Source organism: Dermacentor andersoni, chromosome 6 (genome assembly GCF_023375885.2).
Source record: "Dermacentor andersoni chromosome 6, qqDerAnde1_hic_scaffold, whole genome shotgun sequence".
NCBI classification, from domain to species: Eukaryota; Metazoa; Arthropoda; class Arachnida; order Ixodida; family Ixodidae; genus Dermacentor; species Dermacentor andersoni.
The window spans coordinates 85,002,117-85,020,184 of record NC_092819.1 but is presented as its reverse complement, the minus strand read 5'-3'; the positions used below and the strand labels follow the sequence as shown (position 1 = coordinate 85,020,184).

The 18,068-nt window shown below is 47.6% G+C and overlaps 2 protein-coding genes across 2 annotated transcripts in view; both read right to left on the bottom strand.

The window, feature by feature from the left end:
* Positions 1-322: 322 nt before the first annotated feature.
* Positions 323-18,068, bottom strand: part of LOC126522990 (sodium-coupled monocarboxylate transporter 2-like) — a 132,805-nt gene continuing 115,059 nt past the window's right edge. The window contains exon 16 of the mRNA XM_072288786.1: positions 323-572. Within this exon, the coding sequence (XP_072144887.1) occupies positions 465-572 (108 nt within the window). The 3' untranslated portion in view covers positions 323-464. The remainder of the gene's footprint in view (positions 573-18,068) is intronic.
* Positions 10,102-18,068, bottom strand: part of LOC126522991 (sodium-coupled monocarboxylate transporter 1-like) — a 71,864-nt gene continuing 63,897 nt past the window's right edge. Inside the window, exons 12-15 of the mRNA XM_072288785.1 lie at positions 16,245-16,331; positions 13,149-13,315; positions 11,982-12,079; positions 10,102-11,208 (exon numbers count right to left, since the gene is read on the bottom strand). Of these exons, the coding sequence (XP_072144886.1) occupies positions 10,970-11,208; positions 11,982-12,079; positions 13,149-13,315; positions 16,245-16,331 (591 nt within the window). The 3' untranslated portion in view covers positions 10,102-10,969. The remainder of the gene's footprint in view (positions 11,209-11,981; positions 12,080-13,148; positions 13,316-16,244; positions 16,332-18,068) is intronic.

Below are 18,068 nucleotides of genomic sequence, written 5' to 3'. Positions count from 1 at the left end.
ACGAGAAAACCGCCGACCATGCGACTGCATGAAAAAGGCGTGCTAGCCGACGGACTGGAACTGACGTCCCTCTTAGACGCGCCAATCTTCAGCGTTTTCCCTGGTGACCTTCACGTGTATAACCCTTATTGCGCCACGACGTTTCAGTAAGGTTCCGCTTAAGCCCGCGGAAGGACACACGACTGTTTGCTTATTTGTGACTTCCCAGCTGCTAGCGCCACCATTCTGTGCACGACGCGCGTGTTTACTTCAACTGCGTTAGGCAATGTCAGAGGGAGCATGGGGCCCTTTCAAAACTTCTAATCACACTCAAGCAAGCATGTGGCAATGACTAGTGTTTCTTTATTTTTCATTGGCACGACGCAGACGGTCAGACATATTTTGAAACATGCGTGGACATTCTATGTCCGCGTAAAAGGAAAGCAATACACGATGGAAATGAAAGAGTGGAGTTCCATGACATTTCAAGTTGACATTGTGCGCTGTGGTTCTGTAGTTCTAGGCCCTGTGGTTCCGGTAGGCTGTTGCCATTCCAACGTCAGCTCGGAGAGTTCAGTTGGTGCCGTTCCGTTCTGTTGGATATGAGAATCAATGCAGGGGAAAGTAAAAATTATTTGGCAAACATAGCAGATGTAACTTTCCACGCTGATTATTTTGCGAGAGTTGTCGTTATCTTATGATGCTTAATACACCGAGAGCTTCCGCAGCTCTCATCTCCCCAACAATACTCCTCGTTTATTAAAGCGATAGAGTTAAGGGCCCTGTGTCGCAGAAAATCCGGCGCCGGCGTGCGGTGTCGGCGTCCCCATGTATTTAGGCATATGTATATGTATTTAAGTATAATATATGCCGCGCCTTGCTATATGACAGGCGGTATATGCGGGTTATATTGCCCCACCATTCTGTCCATAGTTGTCCATACGTTGTCTTACATTCTTGACAAAGTTATTCTGAATGTTGAGAATGACTGCTCACAAACAAATGCCATGAAATAAAACAACGACAGCACCGGCCTTTTATGTTCAATCACATAAGACGTAAATATTGAATGTGCGAAACAATAACACAAACCTGAAAATGATGTAATTTTTGGGCGCGCCTGTGCACTACGCCCAGGATCGGCCCTATGCGGCATTTCTATACGAGAGAGGTTCGTGCATAGCATTGGCCACCAGCGCTTCCCGGTAAACATTATGGTTTCATAACGTTCTCTTGTCGCTAGCCCCTTCCAAAAAGCGCTCTGTGGTGTGCGTTTCTCTTCTGTGTGTCTCGTCAAAATGTCGCGCAATCCAGTCTCTAATAACGTGCAGTTGCCGGGAAGCATGAGAAGCAGTCAGGGATCTTTGAATGCTGTCACGTTCCACTCTTAAAGACGAAGCTTAAGCGTCTTTCAATTTTTTTTTATATCTTTTCATTTCTTAACACTTCTTAAGTCAGGTTCGATAAAAAACTAAAAAAATAAATAAGAAGGAAACTGAGCAATCGAGTGATTTAAAATGTGACGCATTGATACGCTAAAGCATAGCCTATACACCTGTGCTGTGTCAGCGTGATTTATTGATTTTTTTTCCCTTTGCTACCAGAAGCCATATCCAGCAGCGCAGCGCATTGCTGTTTCAGTTAATACGTTCTGAACTCTGGGCTTTTGCGTGTCAAAACCACGATTTGATTATGAGGCACGCCGTATTGGGGGACTGCGGACTAATTATGACCATCAGGGGTTCTTTAACGTGCCCGCAATGCACTGGACACGGGCGTTATTGCATTTCGCCCCCATCGAAATGCGGCCACCGCGGCCGAAATTCGATCCCGTTACATCGTGTTTGGCAGCGCAATACCATAGCCGCTAAGCGCCCGCGGGGCTAGTTGATATGTTGTTGCACTGTGTAGAAAAATCCAGTGGGTGAAATTTTTAATTAGAAAAGCAATGCCTTTCAGGGAACATTTCTAGCCCGCATTTCTCGGAACTAGTGCTAGGTACAACGATTTTGGCAAAAACCGTTTTCTTTCTTTCTTTCTTTCTTTCTTTCTTTCTTTCTTTCTTTCTTTCTTTCTTTCTTTCTTTCTTCAATTCTGTGAGCGCTTTCGGGCTAGTACAGCGTGGGCATTTTCACAACACTATGAGCAATATGTGCAAACAGCATATAAACAACATAAAACAATGTCATACAGCTCTTCATAGAAATAAAGGAACCCGAAATTAAAGTTTAAGCTATTGGTGATTCTAACTCCTCTTCGAAAATCAAGCGCAATTGTGCCGTCAAATGTCTTTGAATTTAGTTTATTCTGCTTTACTATACTTTTGACCAGAAATGAATGTTTGTAAACATCAACTCTAGGCACATATAAGTTCCAATGTGGGCGACAGGAAAGGCGGACAGTCTGCTGGGAGGCTCCAAGTATAGTTCAAGATGTATATTTAGCCTGGATATCTTCCTGCATGAAGCAGGTTTCTGGAGGTTTGCCCTAGCAAGCGGCGCGGTAAGAGATTCAGTACGCTCATATTTATATAAAATAAAGGGCTACGGCAAGATGCTGTACTTGTTCGATCTGACTTATTAGCGTCAGTGGGTACGGGTGTCATACTATACTTGCGTACTCCAATGCAGGTTAAACAATTGTAGTGTAACCCTTGAGCTTTATGTCATGAGACACTTGTTTCAATTTACGTCACAGCATTCCTAGCTTCTGCTGCGCCATATTGTAACTGTTTGCTGTTATGTTAGTTGTTACTATGTGTTATGTGGTTACTATGTTATGTTGGCAAAATTATGTTCGAGTATTCTTTGCAACTTCAGTTTTGCTGCTACTTTTTAACACGGTTGTGTCACCGAGTGTTGATCTGATCAGCATCTCGAGAGAAAGCACGAATCCGCAGGAGAACTTCTGAAACGGAATCAACGCTACCAGTTGCAATCAGAACATACTTCCTCACAGTCAATAAAAGTTAGAGGCGTACTCTCATCACATGTTCAACTTGTCGTTCTTAGCGTAGGATAAATTTTGGCAGCTCTTGAAAGCTTAGCAGAAAATGCTGGCACGAGCGAGAACGCTCCATAAAATCTCGCAACAACATTTGTTGTTAAGAGGTAGTTTCGGTTTTGGTATCCAAGAGCCAGGTGCGTAGTGACGTCATGAAACACTGACTCTCTCCGTTCCTCTGATGGGTGCGGCACGACTTCTTTTTTTTCTCTCTCTTTTTTCGTTTTTGATCCACCGGCCGTGGCTGTGGCTGCCGCACGCGGGCGTTGGGAGAAGAAACGCGCACAGCGCCCTTGTTTATCTTTTATGGCCTACATCATACCGAGCACTATTGCTACACAATATGCACTAGCACTATGCTACACTAATGATGTTACGATGATGTCGGTGACGTCGGTCCGGTATTTCTAGACAGGTTTAGTACAAAGCTAAAATATTTTGTGAGTGCTTGCTAACCTTCGCATTCGCTGTGTGCAATCGTTTTAGGAGCGAGAAGCGTTAAGTAAAGTTCTACAGGTTTGAGAGTATTTGTCAGCACCACTCTTTCGGCGGGCGCACCGAGCATGGTTCAATCCAACGCGCAGGACTGAACCATGTTCGCTGCAATAGGGCTGCACGCATGCGAAGGTGCTGCGCAGGGACATTCGTCCAAGAAAGGTTGTCATGCTCGGCAGTCGCTGCACACAATCGGGCGGCCGCCGAACTTCCTGCCCACCACAGTATGGGGTCGTTGGCTTCACTTGAAGAGCGCCCCTACATTCCAGCAATATTTTTTTATCTTCCTAGGTTGTAAGTCGATATGACTTAAGTCCAAGCACATCAGCGCCGAGATTTTTCAGCGCACCGCGGGCGGCATATTATCCCGGCGGTCGTGTCGAGGAACCGCGGGTTGTAAGTCGTCCGCCAAATATGGCTAGCAGTAATAAAGACGTTTTTAATGCGTTAGCATTCTTAGTGCACTTCACGCACTTTCCATGGGCTAGCTATCTACCTATGTATAAGTCTATGTTTTTAACTAACCGCTTACCCGCCGATCTGTGTCACTGGGCAGTCCGTGGTAGAATGGGTAGCACATCGGGCTGCTGGTCTAAGGGAACAGGGTTCGAAACCAACCATCGAAGCAAATTGGGTCACTGAGTATCAGGCAATGTCTACATAGTACCAGTCTTCAACGAACCTCCTTCACGCAAACATGGGTCACTGTAGATGTTGGACTGGGTAGGCAACGCTGTTCAAAGAAACTCTTTGACGCTCACTTGGAGCACTTAGTATGCGCCACTCGGTCTGCGTGTGCTGGTTTTCAATGAACCTCATTGGCGGCAACTTGGGTAACTAGGCAAGTGTCACTGGGGATGTGCCGCTACACAATGACGAAAAACCACCCTTAAGTTACTCCGATGCTGGGCGGAACCGAACCCACGTCACAGGGGTTCCTCAAGGACAACAACCCGACGCACTAGGAAGCTGCGCCACAAATGCACTGCGTATGTAACGCTTTCACCGAACGCATTCCATGCCAACGCTTTGTAGCTGCGCCATGAATGTACCGGATATGTGCCCTTCTTTGGTAAAGCTCTCTCGCCAAGTTGGGCGACTGATTATATGCCAGTGGGTGCGCGGCAAGCGAAGGAACAATTCTCAGCATTCGCGTGCACCAGCGCGCCACGCTTCTCGTCTCGGAGACCACTCGCCGATTTCTCAGCAGTGCCACTAGATGGCGCAGCGCGCCCAGAACGAAGCGCGAGGGAGTAGCCTGGTTGCCGCGCGACGCAGTTATCAAGAGTTCGCCCGCACCGGCGCGCCATGCATTACAGAGGCTGCGCGCAGGCTTCGCGCCGGCGACGCTAGATGGCGTCGAGTGTTCCTAGGGAAGCGCGAAAGAGGAAACCCGCTGCCGTAGAGTCCTCATGCATAACTGCTTTCGACGGTGGCAATACGTTGTGCAGCTAGATTGATTCAATGCTATACCGGCGACAATCATGATGAGATTCGTTCCGCCAGTTTTAGTGTCGGTATCAAAAACGTCTACGCTTGCGAGCCTTTGGAGATTCATCGAATCGCACTTCAAATACAAAACTTTACACGCTGGTTGCTGTATATCTATATGCGTTGTACGCGGCCGAGAATTTTGTTGCATCTGGCTTCTAAGGCAGCGCGGGCGACGCCAAATCGTAGGTGGTCGAATGTACACGACACAGCGAATCTTTAGTCCATGAACGCGGCATGTTTAACAGAGTGAAAGAAGAGAGACGTACACCGCCATCTCGTTTACTGCGCCTTAGTTGGCGAAACAGTTCGTTTGTTTGTGCTCCTTATGTCGCAGTGCACACATATCTGTGCCAGACTTAATTTGCCTTTTCCAGTTCTTTCCAGTAATGATGAGGAAAAAAAAACACGAAAGTTTTAGGCAAACTGAATCCCCTTGCACACCGTGACTCCATTTCACTTCAATGAACTACGCATATTTATAAACACAAACGCTTCACTGAAGACAATACCGTTTTTGAAGGAATGTTTGTTTTGAAAGCAATGGTAAAAGAATAGTTCGTCCTTCCTTGAAATGTCTGCAGCCAATAATGAACAAGTGTATCTGATTCGAGCTGGTGATTCACTTCTATTAATGAAAAAGAAATCGACAAGATTTACGTAGAATAAATCGAGATTTACTTGCTCTGTAACTATGCGAGGACTCACTGGACTAGAAGCTACAGAAACAATGACATTGCCACTTTGACTTTCTTTCAGTGGAGTCAAGTAGTGCTTTGTAATGTAACTGTATTTGTAATGTAACTTTTACACAATGTAACGTTTACATATTTACTGATAGGTCTATCATAATTCGTAAAAAGATATACAGGAGAGAGAGAGAGAAAGCTTTATTTGATCGCCTGCAGAACGACACCGTGACTGAATGGCGCCGCGACGCGGGCCCTGACGTCTCAGCGTGTGGTCTCTACTCAACTCCAGCGCGTGTTACTCCCGTGGTTGGTCGCCCTGACGGGCAACGTTCCGTCGGTTTCGCTCGGCCTTTGTCTTTCAAGAGCCGCCGAGACCTGCTGGACGGCCCAGGTTTGGCTTTCGTGGTCGTAGCATTCCGCCGCAGCCGCAAGTCGCGGCGGAATCGCTGTACTTGTCGAAGCTTCGTCGAGGAACTTGGGCAATCCCATAGGATGTGCGTCAGGGATGCCCTCTCCCGCTGGCACACGCGGCACGCATCAATCACATATACTTTCGGGTACAGATGATTCATTAAAACTTGGGTGGGTAAAGAACCAGTTTGCAGTTGTTTGAACAACACCGCCTCCGCTCGGCTCAGCCCCGGGTGCGGGGGTCGGAAAGTCCTTCGAGCCTGGCGGTGAAGCTGTCTAAGTTCGTTGAACGTCGTCATGCGGTCCTTGGCACTACACCACATTGGACTGTGGGTTGGAGCGGCGCGGTTAGTTAGCGCTCGCGCCACTGCGTGTGCCGTCTGGTTGTGGTTATCGTGCTTCTCCGACGCATCGTTGCCCGCGTGCGCCGGGAACCACTTGATTCTAACCTACCCATTCTCTCGTTGCAGGTCAGCCGAGCACAGAACGCGCACAGTCTCACCACACACTTTGCCCTTAGCATAATTCCGCACTGCGATTTGCGAATCACACAACACCGTCTGGCACCCGGGGTCGGCAATGGCCAGGGCAATGGCCACCTCCTCCGCCTGACACGCCTCTCGGACCCGTAAGCTCGCCGCTGCCCTCGTCGCGCAGGACGACGCCTCGATGGCGGTAGCTACGAACGCCGCGCTGCCTCCCTGGTATTCTGCCGCATCCACGAACCTTGCGTGCTCGTCCTTGGCGTGAAAGTCGATGAGGCCCTTGGCCCTCGCCGCTCTTCTCTCCTTGTTAAACTCCGGATTCATGTTTCTCGGGATGAGGTATACCCGAATCCGGCGCCGGGTCTCGTCCGGGACAGAAACATCGCTACTTGCCTTTTTCGCCCCGGGCGTGAAGCCCAAGTGTTGAAGTATATGCGCCTGCCGGCTTCGGTCATAGAGAGCTGCTCCAGCTGGGCGGTCCGTTGCGCTTCCGCAATTTCCTCGAGGGTATTATGTACCCCCAGGCTCAGGAGCTTGTTGGTGTTCGTACACTCGAATAGTCCGAGCGCCGACTTGTAAGCTCGGCGTATCAGGGCATTGATCTTATTCTTTTCACACTGCATCCAGTTGCGGAAGGCTGCAACGTAGGTGACGTGGCTGATTACGAAAGAGTACACAAGCCGAATCAATCTTTCCTCCTTCATCCCGGCCTTGCGGTTGGCGACCCGTCTGATGAGACGTATTGCGTTGGTAATCTTGGCTGTAAGGCGGGAACTGGTCTCGCCGTTGCCCCGTCGCTTGTCTATAATCATGCCGAGCACCCGGATTTTGTCGACCTCTGGGATCACTTGGCCGTTCCTCGTCACGATCTTGATGGCCTCGTAATCCCTCGGTTCGCTCTTGTTACGTCTGACGTACTTCGGTGGTAACACCAGCAGTTCTGACTTGCTCGGTGAGCAGATCAAACCGGAACCGTTTAGCTGGTCTTCAATCGCGTCGACCGCTTCTTGCACCGTGCTCTCAATGTGACCATCGCCGCCTCCCGGAATCCACAGCGTGATGTCCTCGGCGTAGATGGTGTGCCGGTGCCCCTCGACTCGAGAGAGTCGCTTGGCCACCCCGATTATAACGAGGTTGAATAACAACGGCGAGATGACCGAGCCCTGGGGGGTCCCGACACTGCCGAGCCTCTTCTCTTGGAGCCGTAGATCACCGGCGCAGAGCTCGGTAGACCGCCCAGTCAGAAAGTCCTTGATGTAATTGTACGCTCTTGCACCCGTGTTGAGTCTGGACACCTGGGCTAGGATCGCAGAGTGCTTCACCTTGTCGAAGGCGCTCTGCAGGTCCAGGCCCAGGATGGCCTTGTTGTCTTTCGTCAGGGTGTCATCGTCAATGACATCTTTCTTCAACAGAATCATCGCGTCTTGGGTGCCGAGGGAACGCCGAAACCCGATGATCGTGGTGGGGTATAGTCCCGACTCCTCCAGGTAGTCCTGCCACCTACACACGAGGACGTGCTCCAACACCTTGCCCACGCAGGATGTGAGCGAGATGGGCCGGAGGTGGTCCGTGTTCGGTGGCTTGCCTGGTTTGGGGATGAGGATGGTCTTGGCAGTCCTCCACTGCTGGGGCAGTGACCCCGCCCTCCAGCACTTGTAATAACCGGTGAGGTTTTCGATGGCCGCATCGCTGAGGTTCTTGAGCGCCCTGTTCGAGATGTGATCCGGGCCGGCCGCCGACTTGCTGTTTAGCTCGTGCAGGGCCGCTCGCACCTCCTGGACGCTGATGTCGCGGTCGAGCTTCTCGTAGGCTTGACCGCCGTACTCGGGATGCCTTTCCGTGGGTGTAACCGGGAGGTACCTGCTGTCTATGCATCTGATTACTTCGGGTTCCCCGTTTTCCTTGACTGCTCTGCGAATGATCTTTGCGAGGCGGTCGCGTTGGTGAGATTTTGTTGAGAGAAACTTATTTACGGAAATGCATGCAGAGAGGTCGTTCTGATCTGAAACCTACTCTCCGTTGTGGTATGTCCCATAGTATCGAAATCATAAACATCATCACGGAGCAATAATCTCAAAGAGCTAGTCGATGTATGCACGATAGTAGAATACGTGTGTTCGTGGCCATTGCTTTTTTGTCACGTACATTGAATATTTTCGTTTGAGCATAATCAATAGCACCACCATACGAGGATTTCGTCTCCATGCAGCGGAAGTACGTCTGCTTGCATATGCAGACAACATAGCACTTTTTTGTGTGATCACGAAAGCATCATTAATGCTGTAAAAGTTCTCAAAGATTTATGTGAGGTTAGTGGCAGTGCAATCAACTGGGGAAAGTGTTTGGGATTTTGGAACGGATACTGGCCAACGTCCCCAAACATTTTCTGTAATATGAGGTGGGATACGACTCCGGCAACCTATTTGCGAGTGCCTTGGAAAATTATGAAGATAGCGAGCGTTTGTGGCGGCGCAAAGTCGCTGAAGTTCGTGAGAAAGTTGACAGCCACAAGTTCTTTTATTGGTAAATTTTTGCGAGAGCAACGATATGGAACTTGTTTTTAATAGGAAAATTGTGGTATATAATGCAAGCAATTCATTGTTCACGTGTGAGTGTCCAAAAGATGCATAGAGTTTTCGGCGTTTTCATTTGGGGATCTGCGTGGGAGCACACGCGGCGAACCAACCTATTTCGTCGTGTGCGCTACGGGGGATTGAGTTTGTCGCACATACGGCAGCTAGTGAGCAGATTCATGCTTTTTCGAGATGTATCAGACCCGTTTCTCCGGTCTGTTTGTCAAATTAGACTGGGAAGAGCATTGCCTAATTTAGTAGTCGCGTCGGAACGTATGCCGGGAGGCCTCAGCGGATACCTAAGAGGTCGACCTGTCGTGTACTTTCTTGCAGGCTCTTTTCTCTTTGGACTACCTTGGGACGGTGTCGCGGAAGAAACTATATAATGATCCATGTGATATGGTCTCTCCCGTTCCTTTGTATAGATCACGCTTTTGTGCCGAGCCATGGGCAAATGTTCTTAAACGAGCTAAAGGTATGAATGTACCAGGAGGGTTTAAAAGATTTTTGTACTTTGGGGGACTCACTGTTTCATTTGTCGGAAGTCAGAAATGATCGAGCATGTATTTCTGGATTGTTGGGAAGCATTTTTTTCTGAGATATCTTATAACGTACCCTCAAGAAAGACCTATACCTGTGGACGCTTTCGGCATAAGATTTTTGCCAGTTGAAAATGAGGATGGTATTCCATTCGACCTCATTATGCTCTTGAGACTCCATAGCATTTGACGATCTAGGACGGCAGTTCGGAATGCTGACATAGACGTGAAGCCGATACGGCTATATTTCAAGGAAAGCATCAGCGGAATTATAGCTGTGTACCACTTTCGAACCCCAGAGCCTGAATGGCTCCCTAGGGTTCAAGCATTGTTAAACATGCACGAATATTAACGGGTTAGCACAATAAGGCCAGTTCTTGGAGACTGGCTCCTCGAATGTGGTTATTCGGCGCTTGTGCTGTTCAATGCGGCAATAAAGAAAAAAAAGTGCGTTCGTGGCCGAATAGTTAGGAGCAGCTGGTTTGTGTACTGGAGGGCCTGGGTTCGAATCTCGCTACCGGACGCTCCCCTATTCTTTTTAATTTTTTTTTTTTCAGAAGCGTGTGTTTGAAGTTACTAGGGAAGATTCCGACAAGCGACCAACCGGCCAACCCAGGCGAAACCATGGAATGCTAGGCAAATAAAGCTTCGGTTAAGAAGAACAAGTAGCAGCGCTCGGGACCACTGAGCCGACGCGGTGCGCAGTCAGTACGTTACAGCCAGTACGAGCAAGCCTTGCTGGTTGGACTTCACGCCTGCGATTGCTAAGGCGCACGATGTGCCAAAGAAGCTGGTTTCTATGTACAAGTAATCGAGAATGACATTGTTATCCGTGATACACTTTGACATCGAGGGCATTTGGAAAAGGGTGGCGGATTTAGCGTCATACGACTCACGAGGTGCAAACATATTCAGGTTGTGTGTGTGTACTACGCGGAGTAAATGCAAAGAGAGGCCACCACTGAATGTGCTCTGCAAAGGAGCAATACGTGCTAAAGCAAGTTCATAAATAAGGTATCGTCTACAAAACAGAGATATGAAATGGCTATAGCTGTGGAGCTCTCTTATTTGATGGTTGCATATAGCATTCGAAGGCACGTGGCGAACTTAACGCATCGCGATTACCGCATTTCCCGACTTTGAAATGTCGATCAGACGTGCGTAAAACTTGTTTCATCTTGGTAGAATTGCTGCCCCTGTAAACCATTATCATCATTTCTTTCACTCTTTTACGTGCATAATGACAATATGAAACTTTCTCATTTTTTTCGTTGAGAGCTGGCTCCCCCTATTGCCATTTATTAAGTGTACAAACTAAGATGCACACAGTGTTTGCATACTTCATAGTGGCTGGCAAGTGGTATACACACCACTCCGGCAGCAATGACTGCACTCAAAAGATATATATATATACTAACCGTTGGCAGTTGCTCCCCGAGTGCGTAGTCAGCGTCCTTACTGCACCGAGTATAGTTTCCCATGCATGGCCGTATGAAGGGGCAGACGTACTGGGGATCCACGCAGTCCTTCTCGTTGCGTTCTGCACCAAAGCAAAGTCCTTCCCATTAGAAACCATGACAGCCTTTAGGGAGAGAGAGAGAGAAAAAAGAAAAAAGAAAGGAAAGGCAACGAGGTCACGCAAATACATATCCGGCTTGCTACCCTCAACAGGAGGAAGGGGTTAAGATATGGAAAGAAAAAAGAAAGAAAGAAAGAAAGAAAGAGAGAAAGAAAGAAAGAAAGAAAGAAAGAAAGAAAGAAAGAAAGAAAGAAAGAAAGAAAGAAAGAAATAACACACAGGTTGCTTCATCCAGATGTGCGCAAAGACACAACAGTCGGTCACTGATGTTTGTAAACTTCATTAACGGGAGCAAACACGTGTCGCTTTCTGAGCTTGCGGCGCATGTGGGCTTGGCCCAAGGACTTTCGTCCCTGAAATGATCGGTATTCTAGGTGATCTAACGCGGTACAGATGTAAAAGGGCTGGCCGCGCAGAGTGTTTTGCGGAACTAAAATTAATTTTAATAGTAGTTTAAATACTAGTGTCGCTTAGTAAAAGCTGGTGTACAAGTTCAGTATTTTATACGAGTTTTCTAATCTTAACTTTAACTGAACCAAACGCTAGATGTGGTAGCTATGGGTACGACTAAATAGGGCCTCGCTTTTTTTTTCATTTTGAATGATCGCTAACGAAAACATAAAGACTCAAATACACGAATACTGCACCTTTAACTAAATGACTTTCCCGCTGTCTCGGCGCAATACATGTACACACATACATTTCCCAACAATGCGGCCTTGTCCACATCTTACCAAAGAGGAGACTGACGACCAGCGAGACGATCATGTGGGCGAAAAAGCCGACTAGCGCGACCCACATGAAGGAGATGTGGTAGAACCGCAGGATCCCACTGCATACGTGAACAAGGCGAGCGGTTTAGCACGGAGCATGGTATGTACAATGAAGTTCAGTTCTAATCATCTTCAAAAGCTGTGCATGCAAGCGTCCGGATTTTCTGTCTTCATCCGGCAAAACAAAAAACACCTCGCGTTAAAAGGGCTCTGAAACACTAAACACCTTTCGAACACGCGCTATAACTTCACGAGTTGCGCCGAAGTTTGTTGAGATAGTGCGCCACTTACACTCGAAGCCATGTTCGCTATCCTGCTGCTCTGACATTGCTCGCAGCGAGCGAGAACATATTGCGTTTCCACATGTTGAGCTCATGACTAGAGTGGTAACACGCGATAGGAAAAACAACATATTGTTACGGAAATGAAGAATAATCAACGACCTGCGACTATTTACAGAATGTATCGTGCACTAAAGCGACGAGACGCCCAAGAAGATGCCGGTATAGCTCGTGCTCTAGAGAATTCTCAGCCCGTTATCGTTTCCCGCATAGCGATCGGTCTTCTCTTAAACAAAGCCTTTTTAATAAATCATAAGCAATGGCGCTGTCGTGTGACTGTCATATCAGATGTGAACCGCACCGCTGGATTGAAAAAGTTGGAGGAAAACTGACGCAGCTCTGCGTTCATCGTGCGCTGGCTTTAATGATGTGTCTCATTCCGCTTGCTTGCTCCACTGTATCTGAGTAGACGTTAATGAAGGATGCATTATGCGAGTATTAAGGTGCTTTGCGAAGATTTCTATCTACGAAGGCTTTATCTTTTAAGCATGAACGTATTTTAGACCCCGCAATCATCCATATGCAATCCCTACATCCCCATGGTTGCAGAGCGGCCCTTAGCACGCTCGTATAGAGGTTGGCGCGAAGCTTACAGCCACCTGGAGATAGCACACTATAAAGCTTTAGTAAAATGTGTAAACTGTGCAAAGGTATAATAGTGCGTAAAGCAACCCTCGCTCTTTCAGCACCTACTTGGTGTCTTCACGTCCGTTAAAGAATGCGGCAGTTTTAAAATGTCAAGTATCGCTTTTGCGCTGCGTGCGCAGAAGGGTGCCGGTTTACATACCTTGGCGCGGGCGGTGACTCGTAAGATCCAGCGTGGATTGTTCGGTTGAAGTTTGAGCATCCGGCGGTTGAAGTAGGCAGCGCGTCCGCTTGCCGAGGGTACAGGATGGAGCCTAGCGCCTGCCAACCAGAGATAGCGATGCCGACGAGGATGCCTGCCATGGCACCCTGCGTTGTGCATGTGCAATATGCGTCAAGGCTGCATGGAGTGCGTTCACAGAGAAAACGCGGCGAAAAAAATGGTAGCGAGTTTAACTCGAAGGCTGTCCGGTTGGTTATACCTAGATAGAAGGAGGAGGAAATTGAAACATGAGAAAGGGAATGTTTCGTGTGCACGTGCGCCCACAAGGAAAGTTTCACATGACAAAATGATCACGCTAACCTGGTAATCCAAAATTTTAAAATAATATTAATAAACGCAATAGTAATTGTGGGGTCTCGTGCATTGATAAACGGCGACGATTACGTTCCAAGTGGCATTTCCAGCTCAACCTAAGCGAGCTAGCACATGACAGTCGCATAACATAAAAGGCGCTGTCTTGATTTCACTACACGATCGGTTGCAAGCACACGACTCTTTCAAGAAAACTACGCTAATTACTTCGGTTTGCCCGAAGTGATGCAGTGCTACTTTGTCGCTTACAAATGGACGCTGCACTCGCCAACACCTAGTCATTAGGGAACTTAAGATTTTGCGTACACAAAGTTAGGGGACGCACACCGCCGGGCTTACAGATGAGCGCGAAAGGGCACACGAAAGAACCCCAAAGCTGTGCAAAATAATGCAAGCAGGCTGTGGCGCCTTGTGAGCGTGAAGTTACCCTCGGATCCGCATGGCCATTTGCGTACGTAAAATCTAAAACAATAGTACGAAGGACCGACAGCGCCGACTGCAATTTCTGTGGTTTCGAAAAAGCTATACGTCACCTTCTGCACCTTATGCCCGTCCTTCGAATGTGAAATGCTCGCTCTCCGCGCCGCTCTGATCGAACCACGCGAAGACCTGAAGCTCAGCTGAAGAAGGCCACAAAAGGGCTGCGGTGATTCGCGAAGGCAACTGGACTGAGAGTCCATTTGTGATACAGCCCAGTGAGATATTTAACACGTCGGCAACATCAAATGCATATAAAAGCAGGAGTTTCTTTTGTTTTAATCGTTCCCTCCTCTTTCCACTTTGCTTAGGGCAGGATAGCAAACCGGCATCAGTCATGGTTAGCCTCCCAGCCTTTCACGTAGCAATTTCTTTTTTTCTCCACTGTGAAAAGAGCATTCGCAAAGCTGTACCGTATATGACGGACTTGGTGCCACACCTGGTGCTTCGGGACTGGCGAAAGGGAATACATAATGACAAAGGGCTATTGCGCGGGCAAGCCATTCTTATAACAGGAAGCAGCGTGATGCACCGAGAATGACGGGGATAACTTTCGCTTCAGATATCTATATTAGCGCTATGTTCGACAAATTCTGAAGTCCGTCTCTATACGCCCAAGAATTTTCTCTACAAGGTCCGGTATTCAGAAGAGCACAAAACGGCATTTTTTTAAATCAAATGCTTTGTGCTCATTTACTGTGAAGTGATTGCTGAAGAGACCTACGATAACGCCAGCGCAGTGCCGTCATTCACAATACTTTGGCTGCTCATTTACCTTGCGGTGATCTCTGAAGAGAGATACGATGACAGCGCAGTTCTGTCATTTATTCTGGTATAAATTAAACAGGTTTCATTTTATTTTTGTCATCTAGAATTTTTCAGCCACGTTTAAGACGTCTATTAATATAATACTCCTACTCCTCTGGTTTGTTTTCTTGGGAGCTTACGATAGAAAACGAAGCATAAAAGTAAAACCAGTCAAGTTATCGCACAGTAAATTCTACGACACAAATGTTATATTGCTATAGGTTTCAGAACCAAAATATTCGACAAAATTTGCTTAATCACGATGATGTCATACTATCGTTACTTGTTCACCGCGGTAGCTCAGTCGCTATGTCGCTATGTTGAACACTGCGAAGCACTGAGTTGGATTTCTGTACGAGTGAAGCATTTGTGGGCACAATACAACTGCGGCGCCCTCGCTACTCCGATGGGTGCCAGGGCATGCGGTGCAAAACGTACGATGTGAGCTCGCACTGTTTCGATGCAGGTGACACAGTGGGGGTGCCTCATTTCGTGATGTCACATAACCTATACCAAAAGTGCGGGCGCTGTCGGTAGGAGGGGTTTATAGGCAGCTATATTAAATTGATATTTAGTATTAAAATGTGCGCTGGTAGCCTTTACTGTGTGTGCGTCTGTGTGTGTGTGTGTGTGTGTGTGCGTGCGTGCGTGCGTGCGTGCGTGCGTGTGCGTGTGCGTGTGTGTGTGTGTGTGTGTGTGTGTGTGTGTGTGTGTGTGTGTGTGTGTTGCCAGATTGTGCACTCTACTCTGAGCGACCATGTAAAACTGAGAATAGTAGCGCGATCGTGCCATGACCCCTGTCACTAAAGCACTTTCGCTCCAGTGCAGCCGATGAATCGCTGTGACGTGTCATTGAAGAACGGTGACCACTTAGATCCAGTGGAAATCTATATATATATATATATATATATATGGCAAAGCACCAGCAGCGTTGTAGAATACAGGGGGCAGTTCACTTTGGACATTTACGTGGCCTATGAGTTAAACCGAGGGCTGTGTCGAGTATATAGTGATGAAACATTATTCGCTATACTCTCGTGGAAGGCAGTATACTTATAAAGTACTACAGACACCACTTGCCGCAGGTCTACAAATAAAAAGGATGGTGCCTTGAAAACGGACTGTCTGTGGCACGAGATAAATGTAAGCCGAAATCAAGTGCTCCTCAATCGATGAATTCGGTGACAGGCATCGATATACCAACTTCCTTCTTTTCGTGTTATTGTTTTTGATGTTATTGTTTTTAGGTGCAGAAAAGCGGGATGGTAGCCTGCGTTAGAACCAGCTATCACAAAGTTGTTGTTAGTAGTTGTTATTGTTGTCATCGTCACCGTCGTTGTCGTTGTCGCGTTTGAAACTAGAGAAGTGCTATTGATACTGGCGTCGAGTTATTAAAGAACTTTTGGCAGTGGCTGTCACCTTCTTCCTGCAGCAGGGAAAAAAGATGCCCAGAACGAAGATGGCCAGAAGAGGACCGCACAGGGCCCCCACCAGCGATGCCGTAGCCTGCGTTGGCAAATTTGAGGACGTTAGGAAGGGTACTTTGTGATTATTCAAGGGCGCACGAAGCCACTGCAAGAAATAGAAAATCGCGCACGTTGAGCGAACGCGGACATTAGAAACGAAGATAACAGCGTTTGTGCTTGAAGGTTTGGAGCTTTAAGCGCTTGCGATATATGAGGTTGTCTATTCAGGATGGTAGGGCGTGCCCTGCCTAACATTAAGGAAATCAAGGTAAATATTTACTATTCTTCTCAAACACTCACAGGCTGACCATGAGTCAGGCTACTCTGTGTCATTAACAGACTCTCTACTACGCACTTCGCAATATATATATATATATATATATATATATATATATATATATATATATATATATATATATATATATAGTTATGGCTGAGGGAATCACGCTGGTCCCGGTAGTAAAATGAAGAGAGTACGACGTAAGTTGAATAAGCACAGCATATTTGGCTTACGTTTTGGCTGGTGGACCAGCCGAAACGTCAGTCAAATATACTGTGCAAATATAGGGCAAGCAGCAGTACCAGCAGCCAGACACGAAAAATGCCAGACACGGAGGGACGGTTCTCCAGCTGGCACGGGATCTTTTTTGACTTCGTTGTCTTCGCCGTTTTTGCTCGGCACGCAATGCTGACAGTTTGCTGGCTCAAAACACCAGGTGGCATTATTCCCCCTCCCAATAAAGCATCGAGTCGACGATCAAACACAAGACGTACACCGAAAGCACAGAAATGAGGTAAGACAAAAAAAAAAGCGAAACACACTAGCACACATACGGACATGAACACGTGGCAAAAAATGGGTTCTGTGGTCGGGAACAAAAAAAAAAAAAAAACACGCTTCGCAGTTCTTTGGAGGACGACGCGACTACAGCAAAAAAAAAAGAAAAAGTTTGTTGCACCAGTACACTATATTCACATCACTGTGTAAAATACGGCTTGCGGCGGACGACATGTACGATCTCTGCACGTGGTAATCGGTGCTTGGGCGATGGAAGGCCTCCGTCTGGAATCACTCCATAGTTCACGTCGCTTACACGCCTTAGTACTGTGTATGGTCCGAAGTACTTGCTCAGGAGTTTCTCGCTGAGGCTTCGCCGTCCAATGGGGGTCCAAACCCAAACTTGGTCACCAGGCTCATAGCTAACTTGTCGATAGTGGAGATTGTACCTTATTGCATCTGTATGTGCACTGCTGTTGTCTTATATGCACACTGGCCAGTTGATGTGCTTCCTCGGCGCGCTAAATGTACTCCTCGACGTCAGGAGCTAACTGGTCGAGCTGATCGATGCCTTCATACGGAATCATGGCGTCTAGCATAGTTTGAAAAATCTATACCATAAACGAGGCGAAACGGCGTGAATCGTGTAGTCTCCTGCGTGGCTGTATTGTACGCAAGCGTTGCGTGCATCAGGATTTCGTCCCACGTTCTTGTGCTGCACACCCACGCACATAGAGATCATGTCTGCCAGTGTTTTGTTTAGTCTTTCTGTCAAGCTGTCAGTCTGAGGGTGGTATGCAGTGGCCTTTCGATGACTCGTGTAACTCAACTTGAAGAGGTCATCCCGAAGCTTCGCCGTAAATGCCGTCCTTCGGTCAGTGATGATGAATGACGGTGCGCCATGCCGAAGCACGATGTGTTGCATAAAAAACTGGGCAACTTCAGATGCTCTCCCGCGTGGCAGAGCCTTCGTCTCAGCGTAACGCGTCATGTAATTAG